Source organism: Thermobia domestica, chromosome 5, assembly GCF_964235325.1.
Source record: "Thermobia domestica chromosome 5, izTheDome1.hap1.1, whole genome shotgun sequence".
Classification (NCBI taxonomy): domain Eukaryota; kingdom Metazoa; phylum Arthropoda; class Insecta; order Zygentoma; family Lepismatidae; genus Thermobia; species Thermobia domestica.
This window is the reverse complement of record NC_137458.1, coordinates 319,947,982-319,973,765: the sequence shown is the minus strand read 5'-3', so window position 1 is coordinate 319,973,765 and position 25,784 is coordinate 319,947,982. Positions and strand designations below refer to the sequence as shown.

The following is a 25,784-nucleotide window of genomic DNA, read 5'->3' as shown; positions in this document are numbered from 1 at the left end:
GAGATAATTCCGAGAAAACCCAGAGACACAGTGTTTTCCATCACAAACTCACAATGGCCTGCCACGGAACCAAGGACTTTAGCATCAAAGATGACATGTGCCAGTGATCCATTGTACCTTCTTTGTTGTGACAGGACTACATTGTGGCTTTTGTTCCGTTCTGTTAATAGTCATCAGATAGTTACCTGATTTTTTAAACACCCTGTATGCAGTCATTAGAGTATATTAACGAAGCCACATAAAACTGGAGAAAGTGATGGACCAGCCTTGCAACGGGGCGGGAGAGGAATGGGAAAAGATTGACGTGAGGTGCTTTTCTTAGAACCTTCCCTGAGGGGGGGGGGGAGAACTTGTAATGCACTCACTTGATAGGCGTCAAGGACATATGTTCTGTAATACATACTTCCAACATTTAAAAGGATTACACAAATAAAACAAAATAACCCTATATTTGATTAGAGAAATCCTCCTACTATTGTGTCTTTAAAAGTAGCTAGCTAGCGTTAAGAATTCTGCAGAAGATAAAATTCAGTAAGGAAATTATTTCCACCATTCTTTCATGTTCATTTATATGTGCATATCATATTTACGAGTATAACAAGGTAATTATATTTTCAGATTCTGTTACTTGGTACCCTTTTTTGTTGTTTTTTTCCCTTGAAGATAGCGCGATAACATGGAAGTGAGGAAAGAAAGAAAGAAAGAAAGAAAAACAGTCTGTCAAGGCAGTTCAGTTTGTGAACAGAACCCGAGTAGTCTCAAGTCGGTAGACAAGAAGCGCGCACGCGTGTCAGTTCGAGTGGAGTTGGAAGTTGTAAGCATGTGTGCGAAAGTGTACTGTGTTGATGATCGCTTAGTAGTTGTTGAATTTTCGTAGTATTATTGGGTAGTGTTCAACCAGTCCATAAACTGTTTATATGTGAGCGTAAAAAAAGACAGTGTGCGTGTGCCATTTTTCTTTTTTTCTTTCTTTTTTTTTTTTTAAAAAAAAGCGAAAAGTGTGGGCAGCCGGCAACTGTCTAGTGCAAGTTCCTTGTGCATGTGGTGTTGCTGTTTCTTTAGCGCTGGACGTGCAGAGCCTTCCAGTGTTCTGTTGCTAACACTGTTTATGATATACATGGAAGGACAAATCGCTACGAAATAATTACGCCACACCCACTTACAATCTTTGTTCCGTAGTATAAATTTAAACTGTGTTGATAGCGCAGAGCTTAACGAAAAAAATAAAATATTTGTGTGTATGTATGGTGTTGGTAATTCATGTATTTGTTAGCTCACCGTTTTGGTTTATTTATTTTTCTTGAAACACGACGAATAGTCAGCGAGACAGTTCCTTCCAACACATAGTGATTACGTGTTAATTCTTTTGTTAAGTATATTGCCTGCCATTTCCAACAAAGCAACTTTTCACTTTTAGTAATTTGCACTGCATACGTGTGTGTGTGACTCTTCCCTTCAACACCCCCACCCTCTCCTACATCATTTGTTGTTAAACACACCACGAAAAATATATTTAAATACCGAAAAGTAGAACAGAAGTGGTATGTGATGGTTCTCCGTGACAATTAAAAAAAAAAAAGATATTAACATTGTAGTCTTGTTATTGGGGGTCAAGTAACAGCAACGTGATAACAATGTGCAGTGGTCTGACCTCGTTAGGTCTATAACTGAACAGCTGAAAAACTAGGTGTTTATGTGTGTTGATGTTCAAATGTTTTGAAAGTGAAGTGAAGACGTTGGTACGTCATTACGTAACATTCCCCCACTCCCTTCCGTTTCTGTTCATGTTCTGTGTAAGCATAGAATAATTGTTAATTCTGTGATTTTCCTATTGCATTTTTTTTTTAAATAAATTCCTGTGTTTCAACCGATGGACGTCGCGTTAGTTAGTTGATTATTGATGAGGAAATGACGTGATATTCCTTATTTGGTGTTCCTGAAGTGTTTAGTGTTTGTTTTTAGTGTAACAATGGCAACCCTTCGAGAACTCCAACGCGCGTTGGCTGAGAAATTAGAAGAATTAAGACGCCGAGATGAGATAATTCAAGGTCTCGAAAGAGAACTTGAGAAAAAGGACGATATGATAAAAAATTTGAAAAATGAAATCGACAAGTTTCGCCAGGTTGTTCGACCTTTGACCCAACAAATGACTCAATCTATGACCCGCTCTCGAGGTCACCATCAAAGACAGCTGCCCCCGCCGCTCGAACCCAGAACCAAAAGACAAGCCATCTCCGCTGAACCAGTAACGGGTGATCCACGATGTATTGGAGAGCTCACCATCACCAAAATTAACAAGTCTCAAAAGTAAGTACGAACATTTTTTTTCTGTTGTTATTGTTCTTATTCAGGGGGGAAAGGAAACGAGGAGGTAACAATGAGTATGCAACATGAGATTTAATCTGGTACAACTAAAAGTCTCTCAAAATTATTCGAAAAAATTACCAATAATTTTTAGGGAATTTGATGTATCCACCCGTCCGCCCGGGAGACAAAATAATCTCAAGAATAGGGATGCGCACGAGACGAGTCGAGACAGGATTTTCCTAGGGTGACCAGATTTTTTTAAATCCAAAAGAGTATATCCAAAAAAAAAAAAAAAAAATTGACAGTAAGTATGAAGACAAGATGAATTACAGTATGTTATCCAATGCGCATGCAAATGAGTTAAATACTTAAAACAGTTTTACTCACAATCATTCATACTTTTGCGGCGATCTTGCTTTCTTGAGTAAGTTAATGCCATCCTTTATTGCCAGTCTGAACTCTTACATTGAACTTCACTTTCATCACTTGTTCCAGTGTCGACACTGTGAGTTGACTTTTTTCCTCGCTCCAGTAAGTGTTAATAGCATTGAAGAGCCTCTCACAATCAACATTGAGTTGAGTTGATTCTGAGTTTAACGTCCCGTTCAGCAGCGAGGCTATATGAGACGTGGACCTACTGATTAATTCGTGGAATTCGAACCACATGAGCTCCCGCCGGGAATCGAACCCGGGTCTCCCACGCCAAAGGCGCGTACGCTAACCGCTTAGCCACGGAGGGGCTCTACAATCAACATTAGTGCCCGGTAAAGTAAACAAGAATTGCATGAGTGGCACAATCACTTTTAAATTTGACCCAGCCCACACTAAATCTTTGTACACTATTTTCCATTTGCCCATCATTGTCTCTCTTTTCTCTCCCCATTGTTCAAGGTGTTCTTTAACACATCTGGGTATTGCACAGTAAGTGTCAAAAATATCATTATCACTGAATTCCAACGAACTGTCTACATGTTTTACCTGCTCATAGAAATAGGCAAATGACTCCTGAAATTCTTCATAGGTAACTGATGTGTCAAGTAGTAAATATTTCATCTTGTTTACTTCTCCGAAGAAACGTTGTGACCACATCTCTAAGTATGTTATCACTTCAAAGTAAAACCTTCTTGACATTGAGTAGGCATATTCCTCTTTTATATTCCCTTCTTTTACAAGTTTCGTAAGTAAATTTCTAGCAGAAAACGGAAAAAAAGTTTTGTTCAATTCTATCTTTGTAGTTCCTCAGAAGTTCAAACTATTCAACGGAAACTTCAGTCGCTGTTATATCCTCCCTTTCAATTTTTGTAATTGTTTCAGTGAACAAGATTAGCTGAGCATGCAGGAAATTCAGCCACAACTCACTTGTTTCGTCTCGAAAGAAATTGACTATAGCTATTGGAGCATTTTCATCACTCAAAAGTACCCCTTAAGTGGTTCATACTGACGTATAATTTTTTTCTACACACGGAAGCAGAGACAAGAATCTCGTCTTTGAGTGATACAAAAGACCCTCATAATGACTGCCAATGAACTCACAAAAGTTTTTCAAATTTTCTGTCCTTACAGTAAAAATACTGAAATGGTTGTATATTTTAAAAACCAAATTCTCAACATCGATCGGTATTACTCTCGAACACGCCACAGAAATTCCATTGTGAAGGATATGAGCCCCACACCCGATAGGCAAAACATTTATCTTCAATCTGCACTCTAGTTCGCTATGCACGTTTCCTGTTGTTTTATTTTTTATGCTTCCAAAATTTACTGGTGCATTATCAGCTACAAAACCGATTAGCTTATTTTCCAAACAAAACTGACGTAATGTACCCATTAATACGTTCGACACAGTTTCCGAGGTTTCATTTGACATGCTATGAATTTTTAGAAGACATGTTTTTACATTAATATCGGTATCTACTTCACAGTACCGCACTAAAACAGGCATGAGTTTGGTTGCTTTACGATTGGAAGCATCACAAGCAACAACAACGAAAGGAGCCTTTTTAACACTATTACTTAAAATATTTTCTGACCACACTCCCACCACATTTGTTAACAAAGCCTCCGTTTTCGTTCTCGCACATGCAAATTTTTTATTCACTGTTGATTTGCTAGTGCAGTCCATGCTTCTAAAAGAGTGGTTATGTTTAACATTATGGTTTAACATTATGACCATACAAGTTCTAGTCGAATTAAATCTAGCTCTTCTGAAGATTCTGTGGTGAAAAAAACTATCCAACTTATGGGGCGTTTACACTTGGTCGATTTAGTCGCACGGCTAAATCGACTCGTTGCATTTGCGACTAAATCGAAGCAACTAGGCCGAATCAGATCGATGGATGTGTTCAATTGTTCAATTGACCACATAAAATAGAACGTCTTTCAATTCAGTTGCCAGTCGATTAGTCGCTTTCGATCAACAAGCGATTAAGTTGAAGTCCCGTTTACACGGTCGATTAAGTTGAAAGTGACGTCAATTCAACTGAATCGAACGCAAATCGACTGAGTGTAAACGCTCCATTACCTGCTTCGGAAGTTGATGAGCATTCAGTGTGCGACTTAGATTTTATACGTTGTTGTATATCAAATTTACCTTTATTTTTTATAGAGAACTCCTTCTTACATACCGTGCACCATGCTTTGTAAACATCGTTACTGCGGGCCCTTGTAATGCAAGGATAGCTTATTTCAAACGCTTGATTATACTGACATTTTCCTCACGACATTGTTAATAAAATAAATACTTCTAATCCTCGAATAATATAATTGATTGAGTGTACGTACACACGTTAATTAGAATAATAATCACTGCGCGATTCCCACTACCAAAAACTAACTCACTTTGAAGGGAAAACAAAACCCCGTGCCATGAACTGTACGAATACCAGATATAAATTTCGAAAATATAAATCATTCCAGGTACTCAATCGATTTAATTAACAATTTAATAATTAAAACGTTGAGAGTTTGGATAACTCTATCACTTTAATTTTGCCGTCTTTACTATACTTTTAGTACTAACTAATAAAAACAGTTTAGTTATATTATTATTTTTTCTTTTGCAAAAAGAAAATCTGGTAACCCTACAATGCAACGAGAACGAGAAACGCAGTACAGCGCAGCGGGTCTGCTAGTACGAAGTACTAAACAGTGCTTTGAACGTCCAAGTTTTTACAGGAAAACAAATGCGATTTTCAATGGGAAAATGCATTAAACGTTAAATGAAATTGAAAATGCCATAAAAGAGTATAATTCGATATTTTTGGGAAGAAAAAAGAGTATAGAGTATATGAACCTCGAAAAGAGTATAATACTCTTAAAAAGAGTATGTCTGGTCACCCTAATTTTCCTGACTCAGTCGAGACACGGCTCCTCCAATAGAGAAATATACATTTTTCGAGTCGAGACACCATATTTACAGCACATTTTCGAGACGAGACAGTCACAAATCTTGTCTCGCGCGCATCCCTACTCAAGAAGTACTTGCTGGATCACCATCAATTTTGGCCAGGATGTACACGATCGAAAGTTAGGAGTGATTCATCCACTTGAAGTAGTAAAAATCAACAATTGCCGGCTTCAACGTTGATTACTATAGAGCAACGACAGTAATACATAGCGAGAAGTGTTTCCTTGCAATCGATTAGGCGTCCCAAAAGTACATTTCCCCCCCCATCCTTAACTCTGTAGTAAAACCGAAAGTAACAAAAACCCACTAAAGAGAAAGAAATGCAGAGATGTTATTAAACGTTTGCAAGGACATGAGTTTAGCAGTAAATGCAGAGAAAACTAAATACATGATAGTTCCTCCGGATCGTAATACTGCAAATTATGAATGCGTTGAAATATCAAATAATACTTTCGACAAAGTGGATACTTTCAAATATCTAGGATCAATACATGGGCGGATCCAGGACGGACTTCTGGGGGGCGGTTGGTAAGAGTAATACTGTTACTTAGAGCTACTTTTAAGAGCTTTGGGATGGGTTTTTTTATATATAAAATAAGAAAGTTTCATCCCCCCCGTGGATCCGGCCCTGGATCAATATTGAAAGGCTAAAATTATATCCGCGAACAAATTAAATGTCGACTAAAAGCAGGAAATTTGTGTTATTATTTAGTTCAAAATCCTTTATCATCGCGAATTCTGTCCAGGAATTTAAAGCTTAAAATATATAAAAACGATCATTCTGTCTGTTGGGCTGTATGGTTGCGAAACATGGTTGCTTACTCTGCGGGTAGAACATAGACTGAAAGTATTTGAGAACAAATCCTGAGGCGAATATTCGGACCCAAGTGGAACTGGAGTGAGAAATGGCGGAAATTTTATAACGAGGAACAGCATAGTTTATACCGTTTACCAAACAAAATTAGGGAAATCAAATGTAGGAGGCTCAGGTGGGCAGGTCATGTAACCAGAATGGAAGGAAGTAGGAATGCTTTCAAAGTTCTAACTGAAAATGCGATCGGAAAACGGCCATTAGGAAGACCTAGGCGCACATGGGAGGACAATATTAAGACGTATCTCGCAGAAATAGAAATACAAAGTAGAAACTGGACCCATTTGGTTAAGGACAAAAGTCATTTTTTTTTTTTTTTTTAAGGCAACATTGAATTTCCGGATTCCACAAGCCATAGAGTTAGTTACAGCATAAACGATGAGAGAGAGCTAGAAGTAGCTGTTCTGGAATCGATTTCGCATTCTAAGAATAGGTAGAGCCTTGAGCTAACCCTTTATTAAAACTACAAGTGGCAGAAATTAAGCACTTCCGGTTTTAACGTTGATCGTTATAGTGAAAAAAAAAAAACACTAATAGATAGATAGAATCTGTTTCCTGCAATCAATTAAGCACCCAAAAAGGACATTTCACCTCCACTCTAAGCTTTCTACTAAAACCGGAAGTGGTAAAAAATCATCTACTTCCGGTTTCAATTTTGAGACAATATGTCATATAAATCAATCTTCTTTATGTGGTATACCCAAGGTCTGTGCCATTTTCCCCCTCCCACAAAAAAAAAACTGCTACTGACATACTACCCAAGAAATTCAGTTCCACTTTTAAAACTGCTCAACAGTGGCTGGCACGCGTGCGTCTCCGGTGCACGCATGGGCGAAGTTAGGAATTGTCTCCTGGGGGACACACCTTTTGTCTGCTGGGGGGCACGGTAAATACAAATGAGAATTGAAAGATCTTATAGATGGCATTTTTATTTTTTATTTTTTTTTATCAAAAAGTTGAAGCTCAGTGTCCCCTATGCCCTCCATAGCTCCGCCTATGGGTGCACGGAATCCCGGGTTTTTGATTTCCGGTGGGAAAGTTCATTTCAAAACGTATCAGCCGTTTTCCCGTGACCATGAGACAAACAACGCTGCCGTTTTATAGAAATTGCCCCCTTTCCTTGCTTAGAAGCATAGAACGCTGGGATATACGTATATTGATACTTAAAGAGGAAGAGGAAGTTAAAAATTGAACGCCAAAAATAAAGCATCTTACAAGTCTGATATTAGAGAGATACAGGGTGTTTCAAATCAACACCGACAACGTTTGGGAGGTGATTCCTGGCATAAAGATAAGACTAAAACTATAGACCAACCTGGGTGCACAAATGCTTCCTTTTGGAGTTATAGGCTGCCGAAAACATTAAAAAAATGAATTTTAAAGGTCCATAGCTCCAAAACTATGGGACCTACCGTAGTCGGATCAAGATCAAGACTTCACTTAGGAACTAGTATGTATCCTATACAAATATCCATGTTTCAGAACCCTGCGGCACTTCCACAACAATTTTTATAGAGATAGTTGGTGACTACTTCAAATTATATGCCCGTAGCCCGTAACCAAACTTCCCTTATAAAAATTGTTTCGTGAGTACCTTAGGATTCTGAAACATGCATTTTTGGATAGTGCACATATTAGTTCTTAAGTGAAATCTTGTCCCGCCTACAGCACGTCCCATAGTTTTGGAGCTATGAACCTTTAAATTTCATTTTTTTCATGTTTTCGGTAGCCTATAACTCCGAAATGGTAGATTTCTGTACCCAGGTTGGCCTATACTTTTCGTCTTATCTTGGTGTCAGGAATCACTTCCCAAACGTCGGTGTTGTTTTGAAACACCCTTTATAAACTTATTGTTAATATATCGTCTCGTGAGATACTTTATTTTTGGCGTTCAATTTTTAACTTCCTCTGCTCCTTAATTGAAAGTGACACAACGTCTAAACCAAATACTAACCATGAGGAAAAATTAGTTTCAAATAGTTCAGCAGTTTTCCCGTGGTGATGAAGCACACAACGTTGAAGTTGTTTGTATGTTGGGAACAGAGTTGTAGGAATTGCGAAATTTTGAAAACGCTGGGATACGTCTTCACTTATTTCCAGTAAGAGCGTCTTCATTTATCCAGTTTCACCCTCGTAACTTAAGGGGCTCCCGAGATATTTTATTTTTGGCATAAATTTCGAATCTCCCCTCTTCGTCACTTAAAATATGAATTTGATTCAAATTAAGATAATAAAATCCTAGTTCGAGGTAGTTACTAACTCTGTTCGAAGACATATTTCAAAACGGTTAAATTATTTTCGCGCAACCATGAGACAGATAATGCAAATTCCATTATAGGTATCAGTTCAGTATTGGATTCAACACCCCAAGCATAAATTGTGTCTCCACACTTTTCAATTTCGATTTCAAAACAGAAGTGCAATTTTTGAATAAAGTACACATGCAATGTGAGGGAATTCAAGTGCACCATTTCCTGTAGGCAATAACAGAGCTTAATAGTGATCATTTGAAACAGAAACTTTTTTTTTTTTTTTGTAAAATATTAACATTAAAAATTAAGAAAAAACATGTGCAAAGTTATCACAGAAAATTGAGATCTTTGGTTTAACACTTGGAGTGCTAATCACGTAAATATACGGAGTGGCCTATCTTCTGCAGAGTGCGGATCACGTATATATACGTGCTTCCAATGAACATTTATTTTAACGGGATTCCTCCATACTTGTACGAAGGTACCAACCTTGAATTATTCCTTGGACTTCGTAGTTCTTAATTTTATCACAGCATCATGCGTAAATGCTCGTTACATTTCTGCCAGCGTCATTGTTTGAAAGCGATATGCTAGTTGTTTGAAGAGTTGCTTCGGGTGCAGACATTCCAAAATACTTTGTAAAGAATCGTGGTTCAACGTTTCACGTTCATAAAAGACTCAACATGATAAATTAAAACATTGCGAGTGCTGAAATGTATTCCAATGTTAAATAAGTCTAAACAAATATAGCGAGGTAGAATAGGCATATATGCTTCCGTTATGTACTCGTATGTTGTATGTTCTGTGAACCTTATTATTATTATTATTATTATTATTATTATTATTATTATTATTATTATTATTATTATTATTATTATTATTATTATTATTATTATTATTATTATCATTATTATTATTATCATTATTATTATTATTATTATTATTATTATTATTATTATTATTATTATTATTATTATTATTATTATTATTTTGCGAATTTCATGCAGTACATAATTCTTGTTTCAAAACAGCCTTACTGTTGGAGCGCAAAATGTCATATTGCAATGAAAAGAGGAAGATTCAAATTTTTCGGTGCTGTCTGATACATTATTTTCTGCATTTTTGGATTTAAAACTCTGGTATTTTCAGTTATTGCAAAAAAAAAAAAAAAAAAAAGGCAACGAAGAAGACCGGCATTCAAATTGTTAATTGGTCTACTTGCTCAGGTGGGAAAATAGAAAAGGGTTTATGACTGTATGTATAAGCTTCCCATGAGTAGAGCATAACTTACCCCTTGAGAACAGACAACCCACATAACATCCTTACATTTTGGGTTGCATATTCAATAGGCATATCGTAGAATTTATGTTGTTCAGCAATGGCGCAACCAGCTATGAGCTCGGGGGGCCCAGGCCCCCTCCAAAACTAACCATCTTATCTTATACAGTAGCGCTGCATACAACTTTTGGTGAAATTTCCAAACAATCATTATTGCTTGTCGTTTGTCCAGTATCTTTAAAAATATGCAAACACACAGACACACAGCATCGTGTGTGAAGGTGCTCTTAATCTGCATGAAGCATCACGTGCGAAGTATCGTCTTAATAATTGTGAATTTGAATTTTTATTTTAAGGCCTTTTAGCATATTAATGCTAGGGACTACTAAACTTTTTGTAATGGGGAGATATCAAACTTTTAATTTTGTCTATATCAGATGGTGCAGCACGTCGCTTGCAGACTATTGTACTAGATAGTCCTGGCTCCTACGAAATGAAATCCTGTTTGTGACACTGTTGTTCAGTGATGTCCAATAAATAAATAAATAAATAAATAAATAAATGCCCTTTATTTATTTATTTATTTATTTATTGGAAATTTTGTTCATCTCTCCCGAGGATTGACTTTTGACTTTAGGATTCATCATTGGTAAGGTATGTTTCATTGTATTTATTTTAGTCTTTAGACTTTTTCTCATAAATCATATTTAGTTCGTGACGCCAATTGCACGTCTTGTGAAGATTGCACCTTGTTCCTCTGAGTACTCAGCACGTTCTTATGGAATCTCCAATGTCGAGAGTACTTAGACCTTAGGGAACGTTTAGGACTGCCTAGAATGTCCAGAGTACTTAAACCTGAGGAAATGTTTAGAACTGACTAGAATGTCGAGAGTACTTAGACCTTAGGGAACGTTTAGGACTGCCTAGAATGTCCAGAGTACTTAGACCTTAGGGAACGTTTAGAACTGCCTAGAATGCCCAGAGTACTATGACCTTAGGGAACGTTTAGACTGCCTAGAATGTCCAGAGTACTTAGACCTTAGGGAACGTTTAGAACTGCCTAGAATGCCCAGAGTACTATGACCTTAGGGAACGTTTAGACTGCCTAGAATGTCCAGAGTACTTAGGCCTTAGGGAAGTTTAGGACTGCCCAGAATGTCCAGAGTACTTAGACGTGAAGGAACGTTTAGGACTGCCTAATAATCTTAGTCTGGTTTTAGTCGGCAACATATATTTAGTGGCAAAGTTTCCACTTTCATTTGTGAGATTGAAGTATTTAACGCTTTGTGAGGATTTTGTTGAATTATTATTATTAGCCTACTATTGCTTTAGCTACGTTTCTTGTTATATGTTTTATGTTTTGTTATGTATTCTTTTAGCTCTAGCTCTTTTACACCCTCTTTTTATTTTTTAATCTTTTATTTTTTAAGCTTTTCAAAGTTATTTATTATTATCTTGTTTTATTTCGTATTTCATCGATATTTTATTTGCTATTCTCTCTTGTGGAAATCCTGCTTTCATCATTGGTTTTAAGTTGCTAGTCCTATGAGGTGTATATATCGGCCGTTAGCCCTTTCATGAGGGAGACAAATAGCCTTGGTGCTGACATCCGCTCTCTCTGTTAATCAATCACGTTTTAAAAGAATAGATACAGATTCTTGAAATATATTTCTGTCGTATTAGAGAGTCTTTTCTGAAAAACTATATCGAAAAGGATTTTTTTTTTTGCTCTACATTGTAAAGACAGGGGCCATTAATATCTTCCCTACTTTTTTCTAAATTTTAATGAATAATGTGAAAAGAATGAAGGGTATCAACAGTGTAGAAAGTTAGCCAGATAGTATCCATAAAACGCTACTGTATGGACAAATAATTGTTTTCAATACCTTTAGTATAGTCCAGTGATTGAGAAACTACGACACGTGGGGGCCACATCCGGCCCCTGTAAGATTCTATCCGCAGCACGACATGATTTCTAATCTGGCGAATTTTAACTTTATTTCTGAAAATATCAGTGTATCCCAGTTCGAACCATTATAGGAGTTTGCAACTAAATGACGGTATATTTACCCAAAACATTATTTACTAAATTCAAAAGAAAAGGAAAACGAAAAAGTAGCTGAAATTACTTGATTTACATTGAATGCAAATTCCAAATTTTCGTCCATCTAGAACTTCATCCTTGTCTTAACTTAAGGAGCTTAAAATACCAGGCTTGCCGTAATAATATTGTTTAAAACGCCCGATATCACATGCATGACAGGAATTTGGATCCCAGAAGTCCTATCTTCCTGTCTCAGGCACCATATCGTGCCATACATTAATTCCAATTATGTAGGCCCACGCCATCTGAGGCTCGTCATAACCAATTATTGAGTCAATTGTTGACCTGGAGGTTTGGACATCTCTTGATACTCTTGAATACTCCCCTTCGATACGACAGATCTGGCTTCGATTTCATAGGAGCTCATGTGGTTCAAATCCCTCGTTAAGCTGTAGATCCACGTCTTATATAGCCTCGGTGCTGAAAGGGACGCTCAATTCTTAAATAAATGAATCTTATACTCTGAAAATCCTGTAGATCACTTACCTTACGAGAGATGTGTGTTAAAGATTTCAGGAATGGCTGTGTACCCAAGAGAAATGAAATGAAACGAAATGAAATCTTCCACTTTATCATCGCACGATTATCCCGTAGACTAGGGGGGGCGACGATTAAGGCAAGGGGGGCTGATGGATGAATTGGTGAAATGAGAAAGTAGGAAGAAATGGGAGTACCCCTAGAAAACCCACGCAATGGTGGTTGTCCACTACAAGGCTCACCTGGCGCAAGCTTAGATCAAACCAGGGACACGCACCAGAGGGAACGCTTTACCACTGAGCTACCGCGACCATTCATGATAATGGGTCAACACCAGAAAATGTTAGTGATCCCGTTGGGAGTAAAATGAAATGAAATTACAGTGAAACCTCTACTAACGGACACCTCTATAAAGCGGACACCTCCCGTAACGGACATATTTTGTAATTCCCAAACGCTGTAATAGGAAAACACATATTGTCAAACCTCTCTAAAGCGGACATTCTGTAGTACGGACACGAACAGTCTTTTCTGTCTTTTATAGGTATTATTTACCTCCGTATTACGGACATTTACTCTAGAAGCAAGTTGGAAAGTGTATTAAAAATACATTTTTAGTAATTCATACATGTGTCACAAAGGAAGCATTGTGACAACATTTTTGCCCCTCAGCTGTCTGCTCAGCAACCCAGACGAAGTGTCTCTGTTTAACAACACGCTTATGCCCTTTTCTTGCATCCCACTCCCACCCAATCTGTTTTAGACACAAAAGTGATGCACAATGCCCGCCGTTTGGGATGAGACGTTATGCTATTGTCCCGTTGGAATCTCTAACCAACCAGAAGACAAGTTTAGTATTTTTTTTGCCCGCACGTATTCATATTATCTCAAAAAGGACACTTCTGGACTGCAATTAACCCACAAATTAAAGCGACATACTGAAGACGTAGAAAGTAGTGATAAGTGTAAAGCGCAGAGAACTATAACATCTTATTTCCATGTGCCTCGAACATAGAGTATTGGATGGCGGAGAATAAGGCAGGTACAGTAACATTTCTGTAATATTCGTAAATACACGATTCCATGCAAAAATATTTTTTTTTCTAATTGAATATTACTTTATTTACTAAGTGACGTATGAAAATATTGAAACCTCTTTAAGGCGGACACCTCTCTATAGCGGACAATTTTTGATTTCCCACGGCTGTCCGCTTTCGAGAGGTTTCACTGTAAGTGCTTCAGCTTAACATTCCACAATGATGCCCTTTAGGCTAACGACGGCGATGACTAAGACAAGTGAATGACGGTGGAATTGGGACACCAGTCATTTCTCTGCTAAACAAGCTCAGTTTTTTAGTTTGTTTTATAAGAAGGTGTACACATATATGTCGATTTACCAAGTTTTGGGTGGGGTCAGGACGCGGACTCCCAGGAATGTGCCCCTGATATATGTCTAAAGCTGTATTCCTAAAAGTAGCACTTTCTGCCTACATTGACTAAACTGCCGTTAAATTCGTCTTTCTATAACCTATAACATCTACATTGTTTGTTCGTAACTGTTACGATTTGTAGTTTAAAAATAAAACTTAAGACAAGAACAATACGTTTCTATCTCAAAATTAATTTGTTTTTCAGTTTTCTCTTTCTATTCGGTTAATGTGTTATCGACATATTAGGAAGTGGCGTGGATTTCCTTCTTGTCACTGGGCTTCTTATCTTTAAAGGCGGTTGACACACATCCGGCGGCAACACGTTTCAATTTCTGTGGTGGAAGGGATTGAATAATAATAATTGTCCGTGATAAAAATTAACGTCTTGGTTTTTTTCTACGTTATAAAACTTTCCATGTTATAGTCGTGTAATGAACGAAATGATCCTCATTCATTTGCTCTTCAATTTTAGCTCATCGCAATCAGTAAATAATTAGTTTTATGGGTCTAAATCAATAAGATGTTAGAATTTGATTTAATCTACTCACTGAGCAAAACAGTACGTTTATTGTAAAAATTACTAAGTGTAACAGTTTCACCAACTATTACAACGATATTGTATATCTATGCGATAAATTACTTCCATTTTCTTGTAGTTATTTTGGACAACGGTGCTTCAAAGTGTACAATTTGTTGATAAAATGAAGAAGAACAAAAATCTATCGCAATCTTAAAATGGATGTTGAAAGTAATAGTGGAGAAACTGGTAGAACATCAGGTTTGGAGACATCAACAAATGTAGCTGACCTTATAAAACAGTTAGGTCAATCTTTGTCGCAGCAAATGCAGCAAATGGATACTAAATTTGAACAATAGTTTCAGCAAATGGATACTCAATTTCAGCATTTACTATCCACTTGTCTTCATCTGACACTATTCGCAAGAAAGAATGTAAAAGAAAGTTGTTAGAAAACCTGAGGAAGGGCTGTGAAGAATACAGGATGAAAACAAATGTTAGAAAGACAAGAGCCATGGTGACTGGAACGAAGCGGTTGGTCTCAAATATAGAAATGGGAGGGTAAAAATAGAACAGGTGACTAGTTTTCGATACCTGAGTAGTGATGATATGAAGTCCAAACGTGAAATAAAAGCAAGGTTAGGAATGGCGAAAGAAGCCTCTGGGAGAAAGAAAATACTATTTTGTGGGTCCTTGAACAGAGTTGAGAAAAAGACTCATAAAGTGCTTCGTGTAGAGTATTATACTGTATGGGCCAGAAACATGGACATTACGCAAAAATGATTAAAAATAACTGGAAGCTTTCGAAATATAGGTGTGAAGAAGAATGGAGAGAACTAGTTGGGTCGAGAGGAACATGAATGAGAGGGTCTTAGAAATAGTGGAGGAGAAAAGAATAATTTTAGATATTATTAATTAGAGGAAGAAAAACTGGTTGGGACATTGGCTAAGAAGGAATTGTATCATGAGGGACATTTTAGAGGGTATGGTGGCAGGAAAGAGAGGGAGAGGCGAAGGAGACTACAATTAATGGACAATATCAAAACAAGAAAGTCCTATGTGAAGCCGAAGAGGTTAGCGGAAGATCGTTGAGCATAGAAGCTTCTCAGTTGCAGCAAGTGACTTGCCAATAATAGCAGAATACCTATGATGATGATGATGATCATGATCATGATGATCATGATGATGATGATGATGGATTTGACTGCAATTTCGTGTTGCTTTACAGAAACGAAGAAGATTATATAAGACGGTACTGATGGTTATTTATTATTTGAAATTTTATACACACCCAGCAACAACAATTGACACTGAAATATTAAACAATCAAGAACAACCACAATGGAAATGTAAGAAGGCCCGTGCTTATATTTAAAGCCTCAATGAGGTGAGCGAGCGCTAGCACGAACGTGCGGGAGTCTGATTGAGGATCACAAACCCAAGCTCTCAGAAAATGCAGATGCAATTACGAGCTTCGTTGATGATAGAGGACTCGAGCTTGGGAAGTACGAATCTGAGATGGCGTCAGAAAATTGCTGAGATTGCAATCGATTAAAAGATTGGGACTGGGATTGGGATTGGGGATCGAGAGCTTAATTCAGGATTGAGCCTAAGCTTGTACGAGCTGCGATTGCAAAATGTCCTTTTATCTGGTTCAACAAGCCGTCACATGACATGATTTCAGGATTGCACGATTGATTTTGAGTTTAGCGTTCCCTTCAGCACCGAGGCTATATGAAATGTGGCCCTTCAACCTGAGTGAAAGCCAAACTACATGAGTTCGCAGCAGAAATCAAAGTGGAGTTTCCCACGCCAAAGGCGCGCCACATTGACTTGACACCTAGTCTTCCGTTTCAGGCGCTGCCATAGGCTGAAGGAATTCCACTCTTTCGCTAAGGCTCTCTCGCTTAACAGCTGCTAAACCCTTATTGGCTCAACGCGTGGGTGTCGGGGTGTGAGCTTTAGTTCGCATTTTTGCCACGGCTCAAGACATTTTGGCAGCACAATAGGAGAGAGCTCGGACTTCAGCAATCCGGTACTGATTTCTTCTATACTGACATCGATGCCTTGGTATATGTTGGAACAAATGGTGGGACAAGCATGGTGGCTACCTTGAAAAGTAAGGTATACCAGAGCCCTACTGCTGTGAATCAGTATATCCGCCTGTGGAATAAAGTTTGCCCATCATATCTCCTGTTACATTACCTTTTTAAATTATCCTCGTATTTACATAAACATTTAATTGTGTGCCTATCGAATAAAATGTGTCCATTAGACCTCCTGTTACCTCACTTTTTTGAATCACCCTTGTACAAGTTTGCCAGATAGAAGTACAAGAGGATCTTTCCTTCCTTTATTTCACGTTTTGTTCGTTTTCGAGAGATCTTACCACAATACATGTAATAGAAGCTGCGTTCGTCCTGTTGGTGATACTGTAACAGTTTCCTTCCTCCGTTGGAAGTGCATAGCAACCTATAATTATATCTCAACCTTTCTCAAGAAGGTGTAACCAGTTTTCGACCTTGGAAATCTTTCAGTTGAAACATTTTACCGAATAAAAAGCATTTCTCTTTTTATTCTCTCAGAGTTCAAGGATTCAATTTCTTCAATTGTATTATACACTGGGCTTTGCGGTAATCCTCACTGAAATTGCGAGAGCCTCTCCGAGTGTAAAAACTATACCACATAAATAAATACTTTCTCTAGGTAATAATATGCACTCTAATACAGGATATGAAATACAGAGCAGTTCAAAATAAAAGCTACAGAAACAAAAGTTACTTGTGTCTATTGTAATGAACTTATTGTAAAGTATTAATACCGGTATAACACTAGCTAAACGTGCGCTGTCTACACGACGCATCATTCACATATGAGCATGAATCTCCTTGTCATTCCTGACAACATCTGTGCATTGTCTCTTTACAGACACAAGTGAAAGACGTCCTGATCAAAATCGGCAAGGAGTACCATAAAATGGAGATTTTTCCGATTATTTTTACAATATCTAGCACCATTTGTAAGATTTGAGCCTACTTCCGGTTGGAGTTTCTAATTCATGTATGATCAGTGTCTTCTTTCTTCTTGCATGCAGTATGTGATAAGCAAGTAAGTACATTACACACACAATTAATTACAATATCAGTGATGACTGGAGAAAGGGTTATCCTTCGTTTTTCATTATCATTTGAGTATGAAACAAATGCTTGAGATATATACTACTCTCGTATACAATTATGAGGTGTTGGAGTGTATAACTCGTAGGATATGATCTTTTTTTTAAATTTCAACACTTCCATTGTATCCCTAAAAATGTCATAAATAACGGCCATGTTTCTTTAAAAAAATATTCAATTATACTGGACAATCTGCACAAAATTTGGAATCGACCCGTGAACACGGTACGTTTCTAGCACTTGTGGTTTTTGAGATCTCATTGTCGAAAGGATTGCAAACAAACACATAAATTTTCTTTGGAGACAAACATATAAACCTATCGTTTTAATATATAGATGAAAGGTAAACTCTCCATTTTTTTTTTTTTTTTTTTTTTACGAATGTTGCCTACAAGACGAGAAGTGAGACGGAACGAGACGAGAAATGTTACAAGTTTCGTCTCCAAAACGAGACGAGACGAGTCCCGTGGGCAACACTAATTCACCCAAGTCTTGGATCGGAAACTCTGTTTTAGGATTACATCATTCGTAATATCTTCTTCTTTTAGGATCACATCATTCGTAATTTCCCAGGGCAAGAGGGCAGAGATCCCTGCCGGGGCTTTCTCTAAATAAATAAATAAATAAATAAATAAATTCATATATATATATATTAATGAATATTGATGTAATGTCTGCTGTGTTGGAGCATAGTTAATTGTTGTAGTTTGTTCCGTTCCCCGAGTTCGGTGCCCAGCATTGAATGTAGTCTTGGAGTTCCATTATTGGAATAAAACTAACAGTATTATAAAATCCTGTTTGGGACCCTTTGGGGCCTAGTAAAAGAATATATTTCAACAATATGAAAAATGGGGCCCTCGCATCATATTGTCTAAATGTGTATTGGAACCCCATGAAAGCCGAAATGAGACTGACTTCTATAAGTCCTGGTGAGACCCTGTGTTAGTCGTTTGGCAAGTTATTGCAACACCGTAAAGAAATACAACAGGTCCCCATCCTGGGGTCCCCATTATCGCGAGTAAATGGAGCTAACAGTTTTATGAAGAAAGCCTCCCCCCCCCAATCGTAAAGGTTTTACAAGACTCTGTTAAACTTGTACTATTACTACTACTACTAACTATAATAATAATAATAATAATAATAATAATAATAATAATAATAATAATAATAATAATAATAATAATAATAATAATAATAATAATAAACCGATTAAGCCGGTATCCATTTGAAGGTGCATACCAAGCAGGGATACATCGAAGGAGATTTCAATGATGAAGACCCCGAAGAAAAGGAAGGGCAAAGAAGTGAGAAAACTGAAAGAGCTTGTGGTACATGCTTATCCTGTGCAGCAATTATTCTTTCTGACTTTATATTATACAACAGACGAGTTCATTAAATACGCTCTATGTCGCCTATAAATATGTCTTAACATTACCATGTATGTATACACAATTGTGCTGCAAACGAGTACTCTCAAAACAAATTAATTAAAACAAAATTGCGCTCCTTCCTATCTCAAGGCATATTGGCAACGTTTATGTTAATCAGCATGGAATATGATGTCTCTAGTATTATCGATGTTGAAAAGGTGTTAGAAGAGCATTGTGAATCTTCCATAGTGCCTGACATTTAACATGCAATACCTTGCAAACGGTACAAGCTACTGTAAAACTCACTACACCAATTAATTTCCGAGAAAATTGTACTCGAGTTTCATGTATCATTCGTACCTATTCCCATTTGAAAAACCGAAAGTTCAATCCAATATTGCAGATCCAAGATGGTGGCGGGGGTGGGTAACATGCGTCAGAGAAGTAGTGCTTGATCTAATTTGTTTTGCATATGCCTACATTCATGTCCAGTTACATCTCAAGAAACTAAAAACAATTTTGTATCCAAGTGTTATAGTAGTGTATGATTGAATTCAAAATATGTAAAGGCTCATAAATATGCAAACTACCGGTATGGGCCGCTAAAATTAGTACAATACACATTGGGCCGCGGAGAACTTTGTATTCGAATCAATTTTACACAAATCCCGAAGGGACACTTCGCGAATATACGTTCTTTAAAACTTTTCTCTCTCTTGAAAGAGCTCTTTTATACTTTGATAAGGTTTTTTCTTTGTAACTGCATCTAGATATTCTATCTTTGGTCTTTCTCTTCCTGGTTTTCGTTCTACCTTTCCCTCTATCAATAAGAAAAATAGGGCATAAATTTTGAATGTAAAATTACGAAACGAAACGAGAAGAGACTAGGAAACATTATTTCTCGTATTGCCTTCTCTCGCAGGTAGCAGTAATGAGGGGTGCAGATACATTGCTTCTAGATCCATAATTATTTGTATACTGGCAACACTTCTCTATTTTGTTGTTCTCCAGGCCCGTAGCCAGCTCAAAAATGTAGAGGAAATCCGGTAGAAGTTAGGGGGGCCCGATCTAACCATGTTATACCTGGAAGCCTACCGTGAAAATTTTAGAGGGGCCAGTAAAAATTTGGGAGCCGGTCCCCATAGGCGCCCGTGGATACGGCCTTGTTCTCCATCGTTCTGTGTCCTTCTTTGCTCAATCTACTAGATGCTCCAAGTGCTTTATCATCATAAATATAAGCCAGATGATAGTGACCAATGTTTCTTCCAGACATGATTTCTTGGGGGTGCACTGCCCTCCTGAGCTCTGAGAGTGCCCCCAGAGGAGAATAAAATAATACCTTTATAATATAGTAATAAATAGAATAATAACGTGTGAAAATAATATATGCCTCCACCGAATACTAAGTGTGCCCCCTGGAACATTTTTATTTCTGACTTGTGAGAGAAACACTCGTAGTATTGTCTAAAGTGTCCTTTTATTTTAAAAATGTATATTCCTTGTTTGATTTGGCGTCCGAAATATACCCAAATGAAGGAGAGACTAGTTGGAATCACAAATTAAGCAAACGGGAAGAGGGAGGGGAGTATCGGTAGGTACAGAAGATTAGAGGGAGATAAAACTGCTGAAGAAAGTTCGATGCATTGTACGAAATATGTGATGGATCACTGGCTCAAATCTCATGAAAATGCAGGATTAAATTCAATATGGAGTCATCCATGTCTTTCTCACAGAACAGAAATTAAGCTGTTCCCATATGGGCTGTTATAGCATAGAATGAGCGTATGAATTTATATTTTGGCGCCATCTGTGGCGCAACCTTGCTGTTCAAAGTTGTCTGAGGACGGAAGATTATTTCGTAGGTTTTACAAGTGAGTTATGCTTTAGTAGGCAGTATGTACTCCATACGTTCATTGCAGAGGACAAAAATCACATATGTTTGTAAAAAGCATCGTTTTCAGCCGGCGGAAGTCGTCATATGCGTTATTCATAAACACGTGTGGTGTAGAGGTCGTTTTCCTGCTTTATTTGCAAATCTCCAACCCAGTGTTCTACAGAATGAGGAAAGTTCGATGCAGTGGTACCAACTGACAGTGAGTGCCACCAAATTACAGTATTGTCACCGAATTCAAGATGGGAGCCATTATATAACTCACAGGCATTTTGAGAACTGGTAGGTGCCCGGTAGGGTGGTCCTGGTATTTAACTCTCTTGGAGGCGAGATAGTGTGATGGGTAATGGTCTGCAGTGTGTTGGTTGATCTTGGATGATAGTCGGGCCACCTTCCCACTGCATCGGGTTCAGGTCCCGGTTGTGCTACGTAGTCCACATTAATAGTATATACTGTCTTTCATAACATTGGTCCTGAACAACGAATCAAAACAGTAAACCTGGAGCTCATTTGGAAATTAGGAGCTTTCATGATAAAGGCAACGTTTCCCAAACGGTGTATCACGCAGGACCATGTAATATGTCACAAAATTGTAACAGCAGTGTCACCACCACGTCAAAGAGTTTGGTTTTTCAGAGTGCCACAAATTGAAAATTGAAGTTTCAATTTTCGTTCAACGATCCACTAAAACCACTTCCAGTTTTAATATTGATCGCTATAGAGTAAAAATTGTGATTGATAGCAAGAAGCGGTTTTCTGTAACCGATTAAGCGTCCCAAGAATATATTCCATCTCCACTCTAATCTCTCTGCTAAAACCGGAAGTAGTAGAAATTTATTTCCACTTCCAGTTCCAATATTAATTGAGAAAAAATCGCGCCATACAAACCAAACTTTTTTACATGGTGTACACGCGACAGTGCTACTTCTTTCTATTTCCGCGTTTTTTGTGCGAGATGTCCCAGATTCGATTTCTGGTGGGGACACTCGGTCGAAAAAGTTCAAAAGTTTTTCACGCTAGCCATCCTGAGCGAGCTTTTCCTCATTCACACCAGGCAAATACCGGGATGGTACCTAACATATAGGTCCCACGCCCTTCCTTCCTTCCTTAATCCTTTCTTCCTTTTCTTTTCAAGGGTAGTGTAATTTCTAAGCGGCTCACACAGGACGGGCTAAACATGGCCATAGATGCCGAAAGTTCATAAATCTACCAAGGAACGGAAATGAACGTGTCATTCGGACATCCGAATCAAACCTAGTCCATTCGATAAACATAACAAAGATATGTTCACGCACAAAAAATTAGGTGCCATGAACAACGAAGTAAGTCCATGGGGCCCATTAACCCTGTTAGTGTTAAGAAAATCGTAGACTCGCAGTGAAATAGTTATTGCATCAACACTGTTCATCGGAAGATCATGGTTTATATTTCATTCTGTTCAGTATGAAACAAGCTTTCCAGAGGTGCTATGTATTGTGGCCCATAACGTACTTGAACAAGGAAAATTAGGAGAATGTCGGGAAAATTCCCTCCATAAATCCCTACCATCAACTTTGGACCCCTATGCAGTGGCCCCGGGTAAAAATACACAATTCAAATGCATCTTGAAAAATACTATAGGGTAGTGGTTCTCAAAGTGGGGTACGCGGACCCCTAGGGGTCCATGGGATGTAGCCAGGGGGTCCGCGACGTCTAAAAATTGAAATGTGTTATAATAAAATGGAACTCACAACTGTTACGCAGGAAGTATTCTTTTCAGGTACTAAAAAGAAAGCAATTAGAAATTATACTTACGTTTGTAAATTTAAATGTTTTCCTACTTTACTAAATTTCTGCTCTTTGAGTATGAAGAGTTGTCTAAAAAATGCATTGCAACCTTTGATGCCTTTCCCTACCATTTACTTATGTGAACAGACCTTTTCTGCTCTTTGCAGTATCAAAGCCTGAAAGCGAAATCGTCTTAATGTGGAATCGGACCTAAGATTATTGGTGATAAAAATTATTCCGTATTTCAGTGCAATTATGGAAAAACAGAAAGAATTTCATTCCTCATATTAGTGACTCCACATTTGAGAACATTGTTTATAAAGTGAATTTCCTTTCTTTTTCTTTTTTTTTTTTTTAAGTACATTGATTTTCACTCTGGAAAGCTATTGTATTTTCAATTGAAATTTCGTTCACTAGGAAACAATAATGTGTCTTTAGAATAGAAATTACTTATTGCAATATTTTTGTTGATATTTTTCTTGTCAGTGGCAATTCTAATCAGTATAGTTTTTAATACCATGTGAAATTTTAGATGACATTGCAAGGGGGTCCGCGGATCACTTTCCGAATGCACAAGGGGTCCGCGTTATCGGAAAGTTTGAGAACCACTGCTATAGAGGATAAGAAATGTGTACACCAAGTTTTGTATTGATATATGGAATAGATGTGAGGGAATAAGTTGTATATTAATACACGCTTCTCCTCATACTTATTATGGCTATCAACACAAAACTTACTACACACATTTCTTATCGCCTATAGAATTTTCGAGACATTCTCCCAATTTTCCTTGTTCAGGTACGTTATGGGCCCCAATGCATAACACCTCTGGAAAGCTTGTTTCATGCTGAAGAGAATGAACTATAAACCATGCCTTTCCGATGAACAGCGTTGATGCAATAACTATTACATTGCGAGCCTATAATTTTCTTTATACTAACAGGGTTAATGGGCTCCAGGGACTTACTCTGTTGTTCATGGCACCTAATTTTTTCTGCATGAACATATCTTTGTTATGTTTATCGAATGGACTAGGTTTGATTCGGATGTCCGAATGACACGTTCATGTCCGTTCCTTGTAAGTCCTAAATACGTATTAAATCCTAACTATTTCCGCTATTGCTCTTCTTCCACCAATTTCGCAATTACTCTCTCAATGTCATTCCACCCAGCTACTTTCCACATGTTTCTCAAGATCTACAGATTCAATGTTTCGAGTCCTTTTCATCGCATTTCTGCAGTGTTCAAGTATCTGTCCCGCAAAATATTATATTGCATGACAAACCTTTGGTGACTTTTTCCGTTATTTTATTTAACCTCCCATTAAACACATTAGAGCTTCTTCTTGCGTTCACGGATCATACTAATTTTATTTTTTCTCCTGCTTATGACACTTGTACCTTTAGTGTGATGTGATGTCAACACATCGATTCCCCAATCTCTTGATGCTGGCTTCGTAGTCCGGAGTTGGCTACCTCTTTCTTTTAAAGTAGCTCACCAATTGTTCTCACGACGCTGGACGACCCCGTAAGCTCAATACTATTTGGTGAATACGAACGGTCACCCATCGTTCCTGCGACCAGACCCTGACTTCGCTGATCTCACAAGAAGTGGGATTCGGGTACGGGTACAACGTTGACTAATGCTGCATAATTACTTAAAATTATTCAATTGTTCTGGGTTTTTTCCCCTATGCTATTCTGTTATTTGATTGGTTCAGATTTCCCTTGCCTACGTAATTTTTTTTAAAAAAATGAAAATTTTCAGTCTAACGTCTCAGGACTATGCTCTTTCGGCTAAGGAAGACGATGATCAAAGTAAGTGGATGGTCTTGGAAGAATTGGTGGAATGAAAAAGTGGGAGGAAACGGGAGTACCCCGAGAAAGCCCACAAACACGATGTTGTCCAGCACAAACTCGGCCGGCGATCGAACCAGAGACCGCACGCACCAGAGGTAGGTGCTCCACCACTGAACCACCGTGCTCTGTACGTATTTTCAAGATGCTTTAACTACTCTATTTTTTATTTTTATGTATTTATTTTTGGTTAGAATCAAATTCAACAACTAAAATTTCACACATTTTACTAAATAAAGTTTTAAAATTTTGTAGAAATACCGATAAAACCGATGATAATATAATATTTTCACATAATTTTCACTACAACTTGTCCTTTTACTGCAAAAATTAATTAGCTTACTATTTTATGTTTATCTGTTAATTAGATTGAAATTATTAACTTTAATGGCATCCACTTTCGTACTAGAGCTCTGAAATTTTGTACAGAATGTTAAGACTGATGATAATATACATGATTTTCACATAATTTTGTCTATACTTTGTCCTTTCACTTAAAAATTGATTAACTGATCAATCTAAGAAACTAAACTGACAGATGATTACGAATATTTGCTTGGGCTAATCTTGGTATACATTTGTCATATACAAAACGCCGAAATTTTCAATGGAAACTTTCGGTATCATCTGTCATATAGAAAATGCCGAAGTGTTAGATAAAAACTCCCGATGTTCAATGGAAACTTCCGGTATACATCTGTCATATAGTTAATGCCGAAATTTTCAATGAAAAACTATTGGTTCCATACGTATTTCATGGATATATATATCTATCATAGTAAATGCCGAAATTTTCAGTGAAACCTCCCGATATTCATCTTCCATATAGTAAATGCCGAAATATTTAATGGAAAATCCCGGTATATATCTGTCACATAGTAAATGACGAAATTTTCAGTGGAAACTGTCGATATACAGTATATCTGTCATATAGTAAATGACGAAATTTTAAAATGGAAACTCCCGGTATATGTCTGTATGCCGAAATGTTCAATGGAAACTTCCGGTATACATCTGTCATATAGTTAATGCCGAAATTTTCAATGGAAACTTCCATCTTGAAATCTCATCATTATTAAATC

At 37.5% G+C, this 25,784-nt stretch overlaps 1 protein-coding gene across 1 annotated transcript in view; it reads left to right on the top strand.

The window, feature by feature from the left end:
• The first annotated feature begins 779 nt into the window (after window positions 1-779).
• Window positions 780-25,784, top strand: part of for (cGMP-dependent protein kinase for) — a 316,811-nt gene continuing 291,806 nt past the window's right edge. The window contains exon 1 of the mRNA XM_081760529.1: window positions 780-2,307. Coding sequence (XP_081616655.1) covers window positions 1,970-2,307 — 338 coding nt within the window. The 5' untranslated portion in view covers window positions 780-1,969. The remainder of the gene's footprint in view (window positions 2,308-25,784) is intronic.